Source organism: Gadus chalcogrammus, chromosome 9 (assembly GCF_026213295.1).
Source record: "Gadus chalcogrammus isolate NIFS_2021 chromosome 9, NIFS_Gcha_1.0, whole genome shotgun sequence".
In the NCBI taxonomy this organism is placed as follows: Eukaryota; Metazoa; Chordata; class Actinopteri; order Gadiformes; family Gadidae; genus Gadus; species Gadus chalcogrammus.
In genome coordinates, this window is record NC_079420.1 from 6,152,958 (window position 1) to 6,173,467 (window position 20,510).

At 44.8% G+C, this 20,510-nt stretch overlaps 2 protein-coding genes across 5 annotated transcripts in view; both read left to right on the forward strand.

The window, feature by feature from the left end:
- Positions 1-281: 281 nt before the first annotated feature.
- parvb (parvin, beta) lies at positions 282-16,417 on the forward strand. 3 transcript variants are annotated; one of them, XM_056598479.1, is made up of 13 exons: positions 282-637; positions 7,081-7,170; positions 8,318-8,388; positions 9,228-9,330; positions 10,550-10,690; positions 11,471-11,586; positions 12,713-12,771; positions 13,132-13,151; positions 13,247-13,308; positions 13,416-13,484; positions 13,804-13,905; positions 14,015-14,087; positions 15,405-16,417. In XM_056598479.1, the coding sequence occupies exons 1-13, from the start codon at positions 523-525 to the stop codon at positions 15,479-15,481; spliced, it is 1,098 nt and encodes a 365-aa protein (XP_056454454.1). In that variant the 5' UTR covers positions 282-522; the 3' UTR covers positions 15,482-16,417. The 3 variants fall into 3 exon arrangements, with proteins under 3 accessions (XP_056454454.1, XP_056454457.1, XP_056454456.1); XM_056598482.1 differs by lacking the exon at positions 282-637 and adding an exon at positions 2,709-2,810; XM_056598481.1 differs by lacking the exon at positions 282-637 and adding an exon at positions 4,898-5,102.
- Positions 16,418-16,812: 395 nt separating this feature from the next.
- The window catches only part of parvg (parvin, gamma), a 13,753-nt gene continuing 10,055 nt past the window's right edge, over positions 16,813-20,510 (forward strand). For both annotated transcript variants that reach the window (XM_056598449.1, XM_056598448.1), the window contains exons 1-5: positions 16,813-17,649; positions 18,306-18,464; positions 18,833-18,897; positions 19,637-19,739; positions 20,385-20,510. The exon at positions 20,385-20,510 is cut by the window's right edge and continues 18 nt beyond it. In XM_056598449.1, the coding sequence (XP_056454424.1) occupies positions 18,401-18,464; positions 18,833-18,897; positions 19,637-19,739; positions 20,385-20,510 (358 nt within the window). In that variant the 5' untranslated portion in view covers positions 16,813-17,649; positions 18,306-18,400. The remainder of the gene's footprint in view (positions 17,650-18,305; positions 18,465-18,832; positions 18,898-19,636; positions 19,740-20,384) is intronic.

A 20,510-nucleotide genomic window follows, 5' to 3' on the forward strand; every position in this document is an offset into this window, starting at 1 on the left:
TCCTAGGGAGATTTGGATTTTTCAATTGTAGCTTGATTTGTACAATTCCCAAAATACAAAATGTAGACATAACAATGCCAGCACACAAAAAAAAACATATGACCCCTCTCAAAGGAAAATTCTTATAGAATTGTTAAAGTTGCATTGATTAGGCAGTCTACTCATCCCACTTGGGAGAAATTCTCGTTTCCTTTTGGTCCTGTGATATTATCCTGTAACCCGTAGTCACATTACAGTGACGGGACACTAGGAGGGTGATCCGCTATAAACCGCTTCCTGCCTCTGAGCGGCGCTGTTGAGCGGTGATGAATAATGCTAATTGTTTCGCCGGCCTACATTATTGTATGAGTGAGTCATTGTACCATATTTACTGAGCATTCTTGTCCTGTCCTTCTCTATTGTTGCCGTCTCCGGTTCTGTACTCTGCAGTGTCTTCAGTGATTCAAATCAAAGCATTGGAGCACGTATGTTATTTTTCCAGTAGTGTTTCGGTAACGGGACGGAGTGACGTTGAAATACGCTATGTCTGGAACTCCGACTAAATCTGGGAATCCACTGATGGCCAAGATGAAAAAGGACGAATCTTTTCTGGGTAAATTAGGAGGGACGCTGGGACGAAAGAAGAAAGCTAAAGAAGGTATGTTGGTCAGATATCGGTATGGGGTTACAATGAAGCTGATAATGAATGAAGCCGATCACTTTTTTCCCTGTTGTGTGTGCTACTCCTCATGGTGCTATAATAACATTCTCTATCAAAACGGCCAGGCCAGCAAGCGAAAAGAGAAATGCATGTGGCTATGAGTTTGCCTATATTCTCTTGTGTTTGAGAAAAGCTGTACACGTACGCTGTCCCGTCGTTGCGCCGTTAATGGAAAAGGCACATTGTCCCCCATGAGGTAATGGTCATAAATATAGGGCTGACAGCTGTCTGGCATGGTGGGCTTCTAAAGATGAAGCATACGGGAAATATTTATGCTCAAAGTGCTAGGTCTGTTACCCAAACTCTGATCGCTCAAACCACCTAGTTACTGTGGGTTTCACTATTTATTTCTAGCCCTATATCTAGAGCTGACAGTAGCCTACGTTGTAAATGATTCAGCATATATGTTCTCAGATTATTCTAATATACTTGTCTGAGTCGTCCGAGTGGACAACTGCTGCTTTGTGTGTGTGTGTGTGTGTGTGTGTGTGTGTGTGTGTGTGTGTGTGTGTGTGTGTGTGTGTGTGTATAGGAAACACACACACACACACACACACACACACACACACACACACACACACACCACACACACACACACACACACACACACACACACACACACACACACACTTTGACGACTGGGTTTACAGTCTGAGAGCCATGTGTTTGCTGTCATTCACGAAAGGGACCACCCCGTGCATGTTAATGACTTAAGGGCCCCCAATAGCTAAATTAATTGTGTGCCATGGTGGTCTTTAACTTTAGGAGCGGATGAGGCCTTCTAGGTCTGTACAAATCAGCAGGGCTTGTGTGTTGGACTTGGAATTGATCAATACACCAATGGTTTGGTTAAATCAAACATAACGGTTCCCTTAAAGTAAACCTTTAGACTGTTTGTTTTTGGTATCAGGGGGGAAACACAGAGAAAGCACGTGGTTTCAGTCGCTCTTGGGTGTGGTGGATATTGGATTATATCTTGAGGGTCACGCTCAACTGACATTGGAGTTGCAGTCTTTAGTGAAATTTAATAAAATAATATTTTTTTTCGTAAAAACAGGTTTGGTCCAGTTGTTAATGCTTTTTCTTGTCTAATACCACTAAATATAGCCTACTATTAGCCTCGGTAGTAATTATTATTATTCCATTATTTTATTTGTCTTTGACTGTCACGTCTGGGCGTGACAGTCAGTAGACTGGGCGTCTACTGAAGCCTATTGGGGCCTCGGACGCCCCCTGCTGGAATATGTGGGCGACGATTACCAGTCTTCTCTCAGTTACTGCTCTTCAAGTGTGAAGTCCAGGGTCAATGTGATTCATTGCGGATATCTCTCCATTGGAGGGGTGAGGGTTAGCTTTACTTTTTGTCAGGGACGTTAGTATTGTAGCAACCTGTTAACGAGCCTCTTCCTGGAACTGGGGGGACTGAGCTATTGTCTGTGTGTGTACTGAATAATGTATTCATTATTGGGCTTGTACAATGTGAAAATGCTTTGACAGTTTCATACCACAATGTCGTCCCATAATGACATCATTTCCAGATGAATAACTGAACAATGACCAAAGAAACACCGACTACAATAACAATACCATGCTACAATGCTTTCAAAATGGAGGCCCCATAGAAAAGATAATAATAATATGATATAATTTTCCTTTAAAAATGAACACTAGTTACATGGAGAGATGAACAAGGCATATATGGCATATATATCTTTTTATTTTTTACATATTCTTTTAGGAGGCTAGTTAGCGTTTAGCAGTCTAATGGACAGTTTATAAGATAAACCCTACTGACAGGAACCCCAATTCAAACCCAAAGCCTTTAGCTCGAATGACTTTAGCTAAAATGGAAGTAAAACCTTTTATCCAGAGACCCAGATAATAGAGGACAGAGTGATGCATTCATATAATGTCAGCCTTTCTAAAAATGTCTCTGGAGCTTTTTGTGTCCACTGATAAACTGAGAGGAAGTGTGTCTATGTCCTAATCAGCCTAAGACGAGACTCATAAGTTAAGTTGACATGCGCAAGTCATTTTCCAAGAAGCCTTATTAGAAGTCGTTTCACTCATCCAGCAAATAGAACGCCTTCGAGGATGGATATTGAGCATGGTAAGTTTTATAATCTTTTCTTCTTGCTATATATTACCATTATATCGTGATATATGATTTCACAGAATTGGGTTATTTATATTTATATCACCAAAAATTTATGACAAATATTATTCATAAACAACGCGTGCATTATTCATAGCTGATTCTTTATTCGTCTTTTTGGTACACTTATTGAGCAGATGCTTCCATCCAGAGTGCTGCACAGTGTATGTAATGTTTATAGAAACATGTCTTTGGTTAGGTCTGTTGGAGTCTCCTGGGATTCAAACCTAGAACCCTTTGGCTGGGGGTTTACCCCTAGCCTGCCCTGACCCCTGACCCATTTAAACTCCAGTGAGTGGGTCCTGGCCTTCCTCCCCTGAATTCCCTCTCTGCCCTCCCTGTTAAACGTGTCCCGGGACCCCGCTCCCCACTCGTTCCCCTCCCAGGTGACTCCTGGGCGTAAACATCCACCATGTCTGGCTCCATGTCCGATATAAACCCTGCTGGGACGTCTGTCTGTCCGTCCGCCCCCCCCCCCCCCCCGCTGAGGATAGTTAGGGTCTCGCGTCTGCTACTCACCACAGACCGGCTGCGGTATAAATACTCAGCACTATATCTGCCAGGCTCCATCTTCTCCGTACTCTCGGCTTTATTTTTACCCTACCCTGTGTTGTATGTCGCAGTACCCCCCCCCCCCCCCCCCCCCCCCCCCCCTCCAGCTACAGCCAGGATCACCAGATTTCTATCTTTTTATCCGGACGTTCAATGTTTATGGTAGAAACCAGATTAAGATTGTTGTGCTTCTTCCTTGGGCGCTCTGTGTGTGTGTGTGTGTTTGTGTGGTTCTGTGCTTGTGAACTTGTGTGTGTGTGTGTGTGTGTGTGTGTGTGTGTGTGTGGGCTCCTGTGTGGGTGTGTGTTTGCTTGTGCGTGTGTGTGTGTTTATGTCTATGTGTGTGTTTGCGTGCATGTGTGTGTGCGTGTACACGTGTGTGAGGTTTTGTGTGCGTGCACGTGTGTGTGTGTTCTGCCAGCCCGCCCATGCGGCAGGCAGTTGTTACATGACGGAGCTGCTTGGTCTGTTTAATTGCTCTAAGTACTACAGCACACAGCTCCGCGGATGTCTGCGACGGGGGCCTGCCGGCAATTTACGACGGCGACTCGGGTCCAGGGTCACGATTGAATTTGTATAATTCTGTTAAAAGCTCGAAGCATCGCAGTGCGATTGATCGTCCTGTGAAGGACCAATCAGGTTAACGGCGCCTGCATGTGCTTATTCTCAAAGCAGGGTATTATGTTGAGGAGGAACCTGACATGTTTTTAGCAACTGTGAGACAAGGGTAAATGACCAAAGGGTAAGACAAAATATCAAATAAATCGGCGCTCCATTCCTCAGTAGGATAGTAGTTATAATATAGTAATAGTTTTTAATTATAGGAAGACTTCTGATATGTCACAAAAAAAATGTCTAGCAGGTGTATAGCAGTTACACACACACACACACACACACACACACACACACACACACACACACACACACACACACACACACATACACACACAAACGCACACACACACACACGCGCACACACACACACACACACACACACAATGTCTGTAGGTTTTTGTCTCGTGTCCTGTCGTCAGCTTGTCCAGTAGACCACATTCATTGCGTGTGTGTGTGTGTGTTTATGTGTGTGTGTGTGTGTGTGTGTGTGTGTGTGTGTGTGTGTGTGTGTGTGTGTGTGTGTGTGTGTGTGTGTGTGTGTGTGTGTGTGTGCGTGTGTGTGTGTGTGTGTTTGTTTGTGTGTGTCTGTATTCACTTAATCTCATCTACTGTAATGAGAAATGGGAAGGGAGTGAAAAGACACACACACACACACACACACACACACACACACACACACACACACACACACACACACACACACACACACACACACACACACACACACACACACACACACACACACACACACACACACACACACACACTTCCTTCAGCTTGTAACCGGACCGTGGAGGTGGAGTAGGGGAGGGTGGGTTTGTGACAGAAATACACACGTGACGACTCCCCCGTAGCCACCGGTCAGACCCACCGTCTGCAGCCAACACACGTATACACACATACACACACACACACACACACACACACACACACACACACGCTTTCACAGACTCCCACTCCCACACATACAAGCACCCTACGGCTTTAGCTGACTTTAACCGTCCGGAGAGACTAGCAGTGCCGCGGGCTAAGCGTGGATCATGGCAGGGCTCCTGTGTGGCACTAAGAGGAAGAAGCAAGGTAGTGTTGACCTTTGGTTTTTAACAGGTTTCTGGATTATTGTTCGCACAGAGGAACTTCAGAGAGCTGATTTGGGAGGCATCAGTTGTGTGCGCCGGTACCTTATGACTGAGGTGACTGTTCAAAGCGGTTGAGAACTCGTATTGTTGTTTGGTGTGAGAGAAGGACAGCGCGTCTCTCAGGGTGATTTGAGCGATGAAATGGGACTTTAAAAGAGCCGTCGTCAAAGAATGAGACAGACGATGCAGGTGATCGCCTAGATTTATAACATGATAGGAGGCATTGGTGCCTCAAAATACTTAAGATCTACAGGTCTTGTGCTGGGAGTCATTCTACTGCATATTGTCAAATCTGTATAAGATATTATATTATGTTGGTGTTTTATAATATGTAGGCCTACACTGTTTACACATAATATGCGATAAGATCATAGATACATACATTCCAAAGTAGGTCTGGCATAGCACAGCACAGTACCGAACAGCAGCATCAGATTCACTATCTCTCTCCCGGATGGATGAGTCAGAGGAAAAAGATGGACAATTATGATGAATCAGTTTCTCTACTTTGATCATAAAGGGAATGCTGATGAGCAGGGAGGTGAGATGGGACTGTAGCCTGCTTCTGGCCTGCTCTGCCCCCCCCCCCCCCCCCCTCTGGGAACACTGAATCATAACAGAAGTGTGCATGGACAGCATTTCCCCCCACGGTATCGGGACCGTCTGGTTTGTTTTAAGTGCCTGGCCTGGGTTTATGCGGCAGTGTGCACACTGGTTATCGCGTTATCACTTCCACTGGAAGAAGGGAAAAAAATGAGGGGTGAAATTGAGGTCGATAGAAAACATCCCTCTGGCTGAGTGTATTTTTCTCATATTTGGCCACCAGTGACTTTCACGATTTTTTTATTATTTTTTTACATCTTGAAGAATTCGGGAGCTTAGGAGTATTTTATTATTTTTGTAGTGTACTAGTAGTAATGTTTTTTTGGTCATTGTTATGTTGTTAATCGTTCAATGATTTGTCATTATGGTACATGGGTGTGGTTGACACTGCCACAGTGTTTCTCATGGGAGGTTTTAATGAGCCTAGGTAATAGAATAGCCAGTATTGAGCATTGCCAACAGAGAAATCCCATCATGCATTCGTATGTCCAGGCCCTATACAGACAATGTCATACGCACCTTCACGGACCGAAATGTCAATAAAACAAGATGGCTACAGGGGCATTAGAGTGCATCCCCAAGCTTTCTCAAAAACACACACACACACACACACACACACACACACACACACACACACACACACACACACACACACACACACACACACACACACACACACACACACACACACATATAAATATACACTCACACACATAGATACACAAACAAACACACACAAATAATCGAAAGGGAATGATGAGAGGAAAAGGACCATTAGAGGAATAGATGAGAGAGAGAGAGAGAGGGAGAGGGAGAGGGAGAGAGGGGAGAAATGCCTCCCTAGAGGTTCCAACCTTCCCTCTCCCTCCTCCCCACCGTACCAGGCAAACACATTCCCAGAAATTGCCCCATCATGACATGACTGTCCCATGTTCACCACCGTTGTCTGCCTGTGGGCTAGCAGCGTTGCTCTGTGTAGTGCCTTGTTTTAACAAGCGGAAGAGTAAAACATTGGGGCAGGGGAGGGTACCTGGTCTGAGCTGTTCGTTGGAATCTTACATCACTCAGTACCAACGGACTCAAGTATTGCACTAATAATTGGGTCATCACACAAGTGACTAACTTATATTATCGGTCGTACTTGGGAAACACTGTGGGGCCTATAAGGGAAGTTAATCCCTGTGTTACAGCCCTGTTATTAAATACTTTTTTTGTGTGTATATGTGTGTGTGTGTGTGCCTGCGTGTGTGTGTGTGTGTGCGTGCGTGTGTATGTGTGTGTGTGCTTGCGTGCATGTGTGTGTGTCGTCTCCCCAGTGAGTGATCTCCATGAGGAGGGGAAGAATGCCATCAACGCTCCCCTGCTGCCGTCCAGCATCGAGATCCACCCTGAAGACACGCTGATGGGTACGCACACACACACACAACTTCAAACACACGGACAAAAACACTCAGGTTGCCGTTAGCAACGTGGACGTGACAGTGTGCAGTGAGGAAGGATAACAGTTAAAAGAACAGATGAAACTTCAAACACGCACGCACACACACACACACACACACACACACACACACACACACACACACACACACACACACACAAACACACAAACAAAAACACTCAGGTTGCCGTTAGCAACGTGGACGTGACCTGGGTTGGCCACTGGGCGGTACTGGAGGAGCAGGAAGTGAAAGTGGTTGGAGAGAGAGGACGACGCCCTCCGTCACCCTAAGAGCCACCAGGGTTTGTGTGTGTGTGTGTGTGTGTGTGTGTGTGAGGTGGGGGGGGTGGTTTTATGGGTGTGGGTGTGAGGGATACTGTTATTATGTAATGTGAGTGTCACAATGTGCGTGTATGAAGCACTGTAGATCATGTTGAAATTAAGTTTTTATTTTTGTGTGTGGAATGGGAAACAAATCCCAGATGTGTCCTTTTCTGAAGTATGCTTTTAATTAGTTTGAAAGGAAAAGATGTTGAGCTAAGCTTGCATCGTCTTCATATTGTGTTTGTGTTTTTTTTTTGACATATTAGGCAATTATATATCAGAATGCTCTCCTCTTATTACTTTCTCTCAGGCAGTGTGTGTGTGTGTGTGTGTGTGTGTGTGTGTGTGTGTGTGTGTGTGTGTGTGTGTGTGTGTGTGTGTGTGTGTGTGTGTGTGTGTGTGTGTGTGTGTGTGTGTGTGTGCGTGCTTGAAGTTTCATCTGTTCTTTTAACTGTTATCCTTTCTCACTGCACACAATTTTGTATTGCTAGTAGGATAGGGGTATATTTTTTATAAAATATATAATGTAGTGCTTTTCGTCAACTTTTTCATCCCATGTATTTATATTATTGTATCTTGTTATCCTTTTAATGTTTGATCCCATGTTTAGATTTTATTGTGTCTTGTTTAGTTTTGTAGTATTTATTGTTCTCACCTGCCCAGGGACTACGGGTTAGCAGTTTGCTGAAACCTGGTACAATGCATCTCTCCTTGCTCTAAACAAGGTTAATGTTTATTTTGTACATTGTCCCTGTTCAAATAAAGTTACATTATATGACTGTCTTCAACAGAGGAGAACGCTGAGAGAGTTATGCTCGACCCAACGTCGAGGGAAACCCACAAGTTCAAAGATCTTCTCAAGGTATCTATTCTACCACCAAATACTTATTTTCAAGTCGCAATCTCAAAGATTTTTATGGAATTAAAGGTCTGTTGTGGCACTATCTATCACTGAATGAGGTAACACAATGGTGATGGAGCAAATGGCCCACTGACGAAAGCCCTCATGAAAGCCCTGATGAAAGTATTATGAAGGTTATAAACTGGTTCGGTCGGTGGCAACAGAGTTGGGACATTTCGTCATTTCAATGGGGAACTGATTATTTTTTTTAGTAATACTATGACAATTCTTAATATCATTATTACCACAAATTGCTTTCCAAAGAAGCTATTCACAATTTTTTTTACTTTTACTTCTCTTATGGAAGTTGATTGGGGTTTCATATAGACAGTGTTATATTATAATCTTTGTATGTGTGTGTGTGTGTGCGTGTGCCTGCTTGTGTGTATGCATGTGTGTGCGTGCATGCGTGTGTGTGTTTCTATGTGTGCGTTCGTGTGTACGTGTGCATGCGTGTTTTCGCATGTGTGTGTGTGTGTGCGTGTGTGTTTGTGTGCGCCTGTGTGTGTGTGTGTGTATGTGTGAGTGTGTGTGTTTGTGTGTGTGTGCGTGTTTTCCCGTGCCTGTGTGTGCGCATGTGTGTGCGCGTGCCTGTGTGTGCGTGTGCGTGTGCGTGTGTGTGTGTGTGCGTGCCTGGTGTGTGTGTGTGTGTGTGTGCGTGTGCGTGTGTGCGCACGTGCCTGTGTGTGTGTGTGTGTGTGTGTGTGTGTGTGTGTGTGTGTGTGTGTGTGTGTGTGTGTGTGTGTGTGTGTGTGTGTGTGTGTGTGTGTGTGTGTGTGTGTGTGTGTGTGCGTGCCCAGGTCCTGATAGACTGGATCAACAGTGAGCTGGAGGAGGACAGGATCATAGTGAAGGATCTGGAGGAAGACTGCTATGACGGACAGGTGCTCCAGAAGCTGTTTGGTGAGCATCAGACCGCGTCGCCATCCTCTCAGTGGCTAAATAGTCTTTTGTTTCATCCTGTTTGTTGACTTGATTCAACATAAAAAAACACCTCTCCTTTGGCCACTGCGTGACAGACTGAACATCCATTATTCACACATCCTGACGGTGTGACTAACTGAGATCCGGGGGCTCTTCTCGTGTTGTGCCCACCCATGGAAACTGACTCATATCAGGGACTGCTTCCTTTTGCTCTGTGTCTCCTTATAGCACCGCTTCCTCCCTCTCCTGTTGTTGCTGCTTCTCTTCTTTTTTTTTACATTTTGTCGCTCCGAGTCAAACATACATATGTGCGGTATCTTATTATTTTCGGATTTACTTTACAAGCGTGATTGTGTTCATCGCGGTCAGATCTGGTCTAAACACATCTCTCTCTTTCTCTCGCCCACACTGATGGAATTGTCCTGCTATAATTGTTTCCTCAATGTCTCTCTCCTTCTCTCTCACGTCCTCTGCTCTCTGTCTCTCATTGTTTCCTCTCTCTCTCTCTCTCTCTCTCTCTCTCTCTCTCTCTCTCTCTCTCTCTCTCTCTCTCTCTCTCTCTCTCTCTCTTCTCTCTCTCTCTCTCTCTCTCTCTCTCTCTCGCTCTCTCTCTCTCGCTCTCTCTCTCTCTCGCTCTCTCTCTCTCTTCCTCTCTTCCCACCACCTCTATCCCCCTCGTCGCATCTTCCGCCTCCCTCTCTCTCTCCCCCTCCCTCCTCCCCTCTCTCTCTCTCCCCCTCTCTCCTCCCCCCTCTCTCTCTCCCCCTCTCTCCTCCCCACCCTCTCTCACCTCTCCCCCACCTCTTTCTACCCCCCTCTCTCCTTCCATCTCTCTCTCCCCCTTCATCTCCCTCCTCTCTCTCTTTCCCCTCACCCTTCCTCCCTCCCTCTTTCTTGTCCTCTCTCCCCCGCCCCTTCCCCTGTCTCCCTCTCTCTCCCTGCTCTCTCTCTTTCCCCTAACCCTCCCCCCTCCCCCTCTCCCCTCTCCCCAACCTCTCTTTCTCCCCCCTTTCTCCTCCCCACTCTCTCTCCCCCTTGGTCTCCCTCCTGTCTCTCTTTCTCCTCACCCTTCCTCCCTCCCTCTCTCTCCTTCCATCTCTCTCTCCCTTTTCCCCTCCCTTCTCTCTCTCTTTCCCCTCACCCTTCCTTCCTCCCTCCCTCTCACTCCCCCTCTGTCCCTCTCTCTCGCCCCTCACAGAGAAGCTGTCGGGCAGGAAGCTGAACGTGGCGGAGGTGACCCAGTCGGAGATCGTCCAGAAGCAGAAGCTGCAGACGGTGCTGGAGGCGGTCAACCTGCTGCTGAGGCCCCACGGATGGCCCATCGAGTGGAGCGTTGACTGTCAGTATTAACCCTAACCCTAACCCTCAGTATTAACCCTAACCCTCAGCATGAGGCCTAACCCTAACCCTAACCCCCAGTATTAGGCCTAATCCTAACCCCCAGTATTAGGCCTAACCCTAACCCTCAGCATAAGGCCTAACCCTAACTCTAACCCCCAGTATTAGGCCTAATCGATTCATAACCCCCAGTATTAGGCCTAACCCTAACCCCCAGTATTAGGCCTAACCCTAACCCTAACCCATCCAGTGGACTGTCAGTATAAGGCCTCTAACCCGTCTAGTGCATGAAAGTCTTCTAAATCCAACCCGGGCAGGCGATATTTATATATATGTAAGGGATAATGTATAGAACGCCGGTCATTATCGAGAAAATAAGCCCCGACAGGGCGAACAGGACACCGACGCGCAGCGGAGGTGTCTTGCTTCGCCATGAAAGGGCTTATTTTTATATAATATATTATATATATATATATATATATATATATAATATAATATATAGATTTTTTTTTTTTTGTATATCTATATCTTTGTATTTGTACTTTATTTTTTCCTGAAATTTTATACTGATATTTAAAATGTGTGATGCTTAAAATGTAACACCTGCCTCACCCATGGCTGAAGTTAATTACAAAAATGCTGAAAATTCCCTCGAAAAAGTAAATGTTTTGCATGTTAAACCGAAGTACCCGGTAGGTGGCTATGGTCGTTGTGTTGCGTCTGTGGCGTTGTGGTGGTGAAGCACGAGGTGACACCTCCCCCTTGTGGCCTGTTCCCACAGCCATCCATTCCAAGAACCTGGTGGCCATCGTGTTCCTGCTGGTCTCCCTGGCCATGCACTTCCAGGCCCCCATCCGACTCCCAGAACACGTGTCCGTACAGGTGGTGGTGGTCAAGGTAAGACCTAACCTGACCACTAACCTAACCTCCAACCTGACCTCCAACCTGACCTCCAACTTGACCTCCAACCTGACCTCCAACCTGACCTCCAACCTGACCTCCAACCTGACCTCCAACCTAACCTCCAACCTGACCACTAACCTGACCTCCAACCTGACCTCCAACCTGACCACTAACCTAACCTCCAACCTGACCTCCAACCTGACCTCCAACCTGACCTCCAACTTGACCTCCAACCTGACCTCCAACCTGACCTCCAACCTGACCTCCTACCTGACCTCCAACCTGACCTCCAACCTGACCTCCAACCTGACCTCCAACTTGACCTCCAACCTAAACAACCTGGACATTCTCACTTAACTGTCTTCTATCGTAAGTCCTTGTCCACCGGCCAAACTTTTCATTGTTTATTTTGCGGACAATGGATTAATTTTGCTGACCATGATTGTTTCACAGCAGGCGATGAAGCATCACTTCTCCATAGAAAAAATTGCTGAGCATGATGGTTGACCTTTAATCCAATAAGCATCCATGCATGGAAGTTGGAATAACAAAAGGGGGGAAATTTGGAGGGGGAGCCATGAATGACTGGTGCGGGATCAGTGAGTGAAGGGAGAGAGGCTGAGGATAGTGGACAGCGAAATGAAGGAGACACAATTTCCCCTAAACTTGGTATTTTCTCCTATGGAAAACGATAAATACCACCCAGCGATTTGCAACAAATTCACTATTTTTGGCACCATGCAGAACTTAGACACATCATCCAAAATATGCCACCTCTGCATCTGGGACAGATTCCATGAGATGGTATCGGTGCTGAGAAGATGCTCCCAAATGTCAAAATGGGATATTGTTTTGTTATCGTACGACAACCTATTTAAACAGTGACACAGTGGTAGGTATATCAGTGGTTTATAAGTTGTCATAGATATAGACCAGCTTTCAGTATCTGAAAGTTGGGTGCTTTTCAATAAGCAAACGACAGCCTCAGGATTTCTGAGGTTATGCAAGGGTTCACAAAACGAATATTCAGCCTTAATTTGATTCTGTCCTCTTACTTTCTGTTCCATCCATGCTTTTGTGTTTTACTAAATCGCTTTTCCTGTGATCTTCGTCTGAGCAGAAAAAGGACGGACTCTTGCAGACAGGTCATATCACAAAGGAGCTGACCACCACCACAGAGTAAGTGGATTTCTATGGACATGTGACGCTTCTAAAATGGAGTAGATCTATTTCATTGGTTGGTTACAGTTCTCTGAAGTGATGCTTGGAGAGAGTTAAGTGGCTGCCATATAGTGACTACACTTCAAGTGGTCAACACTGAAACTTGAAAATCGAATGAATGTGAACATTTAAAATATACGTCACCATCACCCACAGTAAGATGTTAATAATTATATTCCCCATTAGCATGTTGTAAGGTTGAATGTATATTTAGTCTATGATTTCACACAACAGAACTTTACATTGTCGTGCTTACATTGTACCAAAACAAAATAAAATGAATCATAACACGTCTTTTGTTCCTTCCTTTTTTCCCAGAATGATGATGGGTAGATTTGGTGAGTACCCGCCATCTGTTCAACAGTCTGTGCATTACTCAGTTGAATATCATTGTTCTTCTGTTGATTACTCATACACATATTTGTCATCGCAGAGAGAGATGCGTTCGACACTTTGCTGGATCACGCACCTGACAAGCTCAACGTTGTGAAAACGGTAAAGAAAAATAAATCATTGTTGTCTGTCCAGTCTGAGCTATACATCTTTAACATGGTTTCGGTCATTTATCTTAATTATAATGTATTTCGCACTTTTGCCCCTAGTCTCTCATCACCTTTGTCAACAAACACTTGAACAAGCTGAACCTTGAAGTAACAGAGCTGGAAACGCAGGTAGGCCTTTTAATTTAATGTGTACCGTGCTCTCCCAAGTATTCAAATGAACTCAATGGAGACTCAATACTGTTTAAATATACTGCTGCAGCTTTTGTGCTCAACTCTCTCTCTCTCTCTCTCTCTCTCTCTCTCTCTCTCTCTCTCTCTCTCTCTCTCTCTCTCTCTCTCTCTCTCTCTCTCTCTCTCTCTCTCTCTCTCTCTCTCTCTCTCTCTCTCTCTCTCTCTCTCTCTCTCTCTCTCTCTCTCTCTCTCTCTCTCTCTCTCTCTCTCTCTCTCTCCCCCTCTCTCTCTCTCTGTGTCTCTCGGCCCTGCCTAGTTTGCAGATGGTGTTTACTTGGTTCTGCTGATGGGTCTTCTGGAGGATTACTTTGTGCCTCTCTACAATTTCTTCCTCACCCCCGAGAGCTTTGAACAGAAGGTGAATAATTGATGTTTGTTTATGTCTGTTTACGCATATTTAAAAGTTAATAATGCAAATCAATCTGTGTAATGACGTGGTGATGGAGCTTTGTCTTGCCTCCTGATAGGTGCACAATGTGGCGTTTGCCTTCGAACTCATGCAGGATGGAGGACTGAAGAAGCCAAAGGCCAGACCAGAAGGTATGTTGCGTCCCGATATCTTCATTGTTGTCATTTTCTACTATGTTTTGTTATTGATAATATGACATAATCTGAAGAAAAGTCTAATAAAAAGTTAACTTGTTAGTGTTACGTAGGATTATTTGATTATTAATATATTATCGATAGCTTATCGAGAGAGATCGATCCAAATTGTGAGTTCTATCCAGTATTGCGAATGTCCATACTTGCCAGTAGATGGCGGTGTTGCATCTTCTGTGACTGGGTCACAGTGAATTCTCTTTATCCTCTTTTTGCTCACATTTCTAACTGAAATAATCTGTGGATTTTACCTGAAGTCAAGGTATGACTTTAAGTTAACACATCTTCTGCTTTGTCGGCTCACACTCAATAATGCAATGAAATTACTTGTACCCACTTGCCGCAGTATCTCTAAATACCCAGAGAATTAGTATTACTTGAATGAAGTCGGGTAACAATACTATTTATGCAGTGTACATAAGTGCATTGTGCATTGTTTTTTACCATAACAGAAAATATTCAGCATCATATGTCAAGTTTGTTGTGATTTTAAAATTAAAATGTTTGAGACTTTAAATGCAAAGGAAGGGGTTACATTTTACTGTGGAGCTATTCACCAGGGTGCAGACCTGTGAAGTGAGATTCCCAGACTAGTCATTATCCAAAATGTCACCCTTGGCAACAGGTCAACGTGCATAAAGAGCAGTTAACCCGGGCTGTCTGCACTGGCTCACCCCGTACAGTCACGTTAAATGGGAAAGTGTAATCAGCCAATCACTAGGCTGATGAATATGTACACGACATTGAGCAAGGTCACTGATGAGATCTTGATTATCTCTGAATCTCCCTGCCAGGATATTGCACTTCCGCTAGATTGCTGAGGCACTTTTTAATGGAAAACCCGTCCACTTCATTTCCATCTTAAGCGATAGAGTGCATCGGCCCACGGTTCTTTCATGAAAGAGTTGGTTTAGCACTACTTTTCTCCATCATCATGGACAAGGTCATGCAATTAGTTTTTTTTTGTGATGTATATGTGTTTGTTTGTGAGCTGCTCATGAATAGACTGGTTGGTTTGGCGACGAAATACCAAATGATTTGCCATCCTCTGAGCCATCACCCATAGTTACAATGCTGCCTCACTAACATTTGTTTTATCCTCAAATCACCTTCGCTAGTTCCCTTTCATTTGAATTGTCCAAACAAATTTTCATCCGAAACCAATTTTAGATGTTCATCACTTATTTTATACCAAAAACAAGTCCTTACCTGTCTTTGGACGTCCACCTCCCTGTCTGTCCCTCCGTCCCGTCACAGATGTGGTGAACCTGAACCTGAAGTCGACGCTCAGAGTCCTGTACAACCTCTTCACCAATTACAAGAACTCAGACTGACACCAGCTGCCGTAGACCCCAGCCCTAACGAGGATGACACTGTTCTGTGCCTGTACCAATTGCATCACTTCCTGTCGTCCGACGGGCGGCAGGAAGTGATGTAATTGGAAAAAAACCCTCGGGAGACCATGACCTCTAGGAACATCTCTGGTTTACGTTGAGGCTTTTCCCAAATGTCACCGTTTATTTATTCCTTCCTGGTAGTGAGGAAATGTCTTCTGTGACATTCAGCCTTGGTCTATAAATATATCGCGATGACAGCAGAAAGTATGAAGCCTGAAAGTTTTGACTAAATAACACTGATTGTACTTTATTTTTTAAAGAAATACAACTATTAACCCACACTGCTGTATGTCGAGACAGTGTAAAGGGCTGCACACTCGGTCTCACAAATGTACTTTTATATTCTTGTCGCCAATTGCTACTGCCTTATTTATATACATATATATATATATAAAATATATATAATATTACTCTGCTTTAAAAAAAATAGATCAACAAAGTTGAGACGATTTCCGATGCTATCTAGGCCATACCGCTGGCTTTAGCTACACGTGCTATCAGTGTAATCATGGATTTATAATGAGAGGAGCTATACTGTACGTTCTCTCCCTGTACATGCCGAGACACCGTCAGCGCATCTCCTCATTGGTTCTGTTCCTTTCCCTTACAAGTCCCAGCGCAGGGCCCTGGCCTCTTTCTGGTCCTCTGAGGCTCTGCCAAGTCAGGAGAGCCGTGATATGACACAGCCTTTGCTTTACAGCCAGCTCTGCTTCCTACTGAGGATTAATTATGGAGAACCAGGAGAGAGACAGAGAATGAACCAAATGCCTGTTGGACTTGCTTCAAGTAGCCAGCTCACGCCTGTGCTTATTTATCTGTGTAAAAAAGGAATAAACGTCTGAATTTTACCAAAGTGTGAATTGAATTTCTTACGTTTGTCGTTTGCGTGCACGGCTGAATTAAGTGTCGTTGGACCATCCGCTTCCTTCCTGTCTGGGCTAAGCCGAAGATATTAGGGGTTTATTTCAGGCCTCTATTTTCATCCCTTGGTCAAAAGAGTTACCATGGTAACCTTGCTGTTATCCAAAGTGCCCCTTCGTCTGGATAATGGGAGGTCCTCATCCCCCCCCCCCCCCACATCCCCAGCCCCCACATCCACCCTGGCTACTTTTTTCTTCCCCTTCTTCTGCTGAGGAGAAGACTAGTACAGCAGATACACGGAACATGTGTTTTGTTGTGTTTCCCCCCTCCTCCTCCTCCTCCTCCCCCTCTCTCCTTCTCCTCTCTCCGCCTCTCCTCCCAGTCTAGTTGAAAATTGGATATCTCTAGGCGGCAGACAACAGCAAATTGTTGCAGCCAATCTCACACGGAGACGGCAGCGGCGAGGCCTGATTGCTGACGGCTAACTGGCGTCACGTCCCCACGCCTCGACGCCTCGACGCCCACCCCCCTGCCGGCGTGTGTTTTCTCAAACCTCACGTCGGTGTGCGACGCTCCCGAACAGAAATGCCGAATCTGTTCTCTGTCCATTTTTTATCGAAGTTCCTGCCACCTCAACACGTAGAGAATAGGCACACACACGTAGGATGTAATGAACGCACACCTGGAGACGTGTTGTGCGTTTTATTTAGTTTCACTTCTCAACGCTTGATGTCGATTTCAGAAATACCTGCAAGAAACATTCAAAAGAAACAACACACTACATCCACTCCACAGTGACAGCACACAGTTTCGGCATGAGAAGAAAAACAACCAGACATGTTGAAAAAGGAAGTTCTCAGTTCCCCATAACCACATCCTTTCATTCGTCCTCCTGTGTGTGTGTGTGTGTGTGTGTGTGTGTGTGTGTGTGTGTGTGTGTGTGTGTGTGTGCGTGTGCGTGTGCGTGTGCGTGTGCGTGTGTGTGTGTGTGTGTGCGTGTGCGTGTGCGTGTGTTTGTGGTTGTCTGTCACGAATTGACACCTTCCTTTGTGACCAAATGAGTTTTGAATCGAGCACAGTCAAAGCAGCTTTGTAGCATTGAGTACAGAACACTACTGTGTGTGTCTCTGTGTGTTTGTGGGAGAAGGGAGTTGTTGTTCTGATCTGATTGGTCCTCATTGGATATAGAAGCCCAGCTGAAGAGGAATCATCACGTTCATACTGTCCTCAGTTGGGTACTGGAGGTAAGCGTGTTACTAAGTGTGTTGTTGCCCTGTTTGGCAGTCACTACCGTCAATTTAACACCAGCAAAGAAACACACACACACACACACACACACACACACACATACCCTCCCCACACACACACACACAGACACACACACACAGACACACGCACACAAACAGAATGGATCAATATTTGTTGGACTTGATTCAAGTTGCTGGCTCATGACTGTGCTGATGTATCTGTGTAAAGAAATAAATGTCAGATATTTCCACGTACACACCCAAATCAATTCGGTCAATTTGTTGCAATTCAGTTTGACGTGTTCGGTGTCCCTCACATTGAAGGGCTTATGTGTTTTGGCGTGACACATGATCAGACTTCGGGGCTGAATTTAGAAAGGCTGTGTTGTCATAACTCATCCTCAAAGTCTAACATAAAACAAAAGAGGAAGTGACCAAACTGATACACTTCCTTTGATGATATAAGTCATCGTGGCCATTGCCGGGGACTTGTAGAAGCCCGAGATGCCAACTTCTACGCCACAATACCATGGCAGAATAAGACACCTGTGAAGACTACTTTAATTTAAGCAACACCTTTCTCTTTCCCCCGCCACAGTCATTTTCATTATTTTTAAAAAAATGAAAGCCAGCATTATTACTTTTGTCCCGAGGTGTCGGCACCCCCACAGACTCCACAGAACAGACGCCACCCAGTACAGCGAATCGATCGGGTATCTCGCGATACCCCGGCTGACCGAGGAGAGTGATGGCCACGGACGTCTTCAGTAACCCTAGGGAGGAGGACCCTCTGGACGTCGCCTTGTTCCAGGGTACTTATACTGCTATCACTCACTCATGTAACAATGTTATATCATATGCAGTATGTATGTGGTTCTCTCTTGTAAGGAAGGAGTTCTTTCTGAAGGGCCCATGCTTAGAATGTATACACTCAGGTTATTGCAACCATGAGTTTTGGATCAAGATATATCAAAATACATTAATACATATATACTTTTGATGCTATTTTTCAGACGCTGGTCACACCTTTGTGTTGATAACAGTTATATCATCCTAAAAATGTTTTCTCTTCAAATGCAAAAAAAAGGTGGAATAGATTTTCGAGCAGAAGTCTGGGTGACCAACTCTCGAGGGAATAGAAGTAAACAAATGGGTGTTGTGTTTTCACTCACCCACACAGGAGAGAGGAGGAAGATTATTCAGCCCACGTCTCTTCTAGACCCTAAAGTTGAAAAGCTGAAGGATGTAAGCCGAGACGCCGTTGCTCCCCTTCAAGGTCGTCTCGTTTCAACAGAAAGAGGATCCTGCGTCTGAACGTCTGTCTGCACTTTGCTATAAAGACAGGTCGACGTTACTGGATACATGAAGGCACAAACACAAACATCCCTGAGCACTTTACTGCGAGGGCCATGATGTTAATCGCTGCTCTGTAAATATTCCTTCAGCGCCTTTATTTATGAAGGAGAGACTGAGTTGCACTTTCCGTCGTGTTATGTTTGATGTGATGCATGGAGAGATAGTGCGGGGATGGTTTCAAATATGAATGCAGCTATTTAATAGAGGTGATGGCTGACCGATCATAGACTACAGATTACAGACATTATGGCCTATGAAGTTCATAGTGTTGGAAATGCTTGGATGGATAAAGATAAGGAAGAGAATAGGATCGATATTTTCCTCATATTTAGTTGGTAAATATGGATGAAAGATCAGTAGGAGTGTGAGGTATGTTGTTACAATTTACTTTTCATCGTTTAGCAAATGGTTTCATCCAAATCGACTTCCATGAGGTTCATTTGGATTCAGGTCATTATTAAGATGGAAGGGTTAGTATGCATCTTATTCAAGGATGTGATTGGGATTCAAACCCAGAACACTTTGGCTGGGAGTCAACCAATAGACTCTCTTTATTATTATTATATGTTATGGCATAATAGCTGTGCAGTGTTAATAAGCGTTACCATTGTCCTGGTGGCCCTGTCAGGTGTTGACGAGCTGGATCAACAAAACCCTTACACCGGACCACATCGTGGTGCAGAGTCTGGACGAGGACCTGTTCGATGGCCTGGTCCTGCATCACCTGCTGGGTGAGAGGCACGCACTCACACACACACAGAAACAAACACACACACACACACACACACACACACACACACACACACACACACACACACACACACACACACACACACACACACAAACAGACACACACAAAGACACACACACAGACAAACACGCTCAGCCACACAGACAGAGGCATGCAGACATGCTCGCACACAAACATACACATACACACACAGACACGCACACACACACACACACACACACACACACACACACACACACACACCGAGAAACGCACGCACACACACACACATACACACATATGAGTAGTTTTCCAACAGCATGTTAGTGTTTTGATGTTCATTTCTTAGTCTGTGGTTACAAATCTTTGGCATTTCTATTTAATTATTCCAATGTAAAAATAGCCGAAAAATTGGCAATACATGAACATCTCCCTCAAATGGTTTCGTTACTCACAACACTAACACGAAAATGTTTGATGTTTAGGTTGGGGAGAATATCTTTAAACATTCTAAAGATGATTTGTTTGTGTTATCCTTGTGTATGTATCCACACCTACGCACTAATTAAATCCTAAATGCTGTTTAATTCCTGCGTTATTTCACAGCCTTTAGCTCCGTCATGTTGTTGTTGTTCTTACTTTGTAGCCAGGCTAGCTGGTGTGAGTCTGTCCGTGGATGAGATAGCAGTCACAGCTGCAGCTCAGATACACAAGCTGGGGGTGGTCTTGGAAGAAGTGAACAAAAGACTTGGGCTAACAGACGACGCACTGG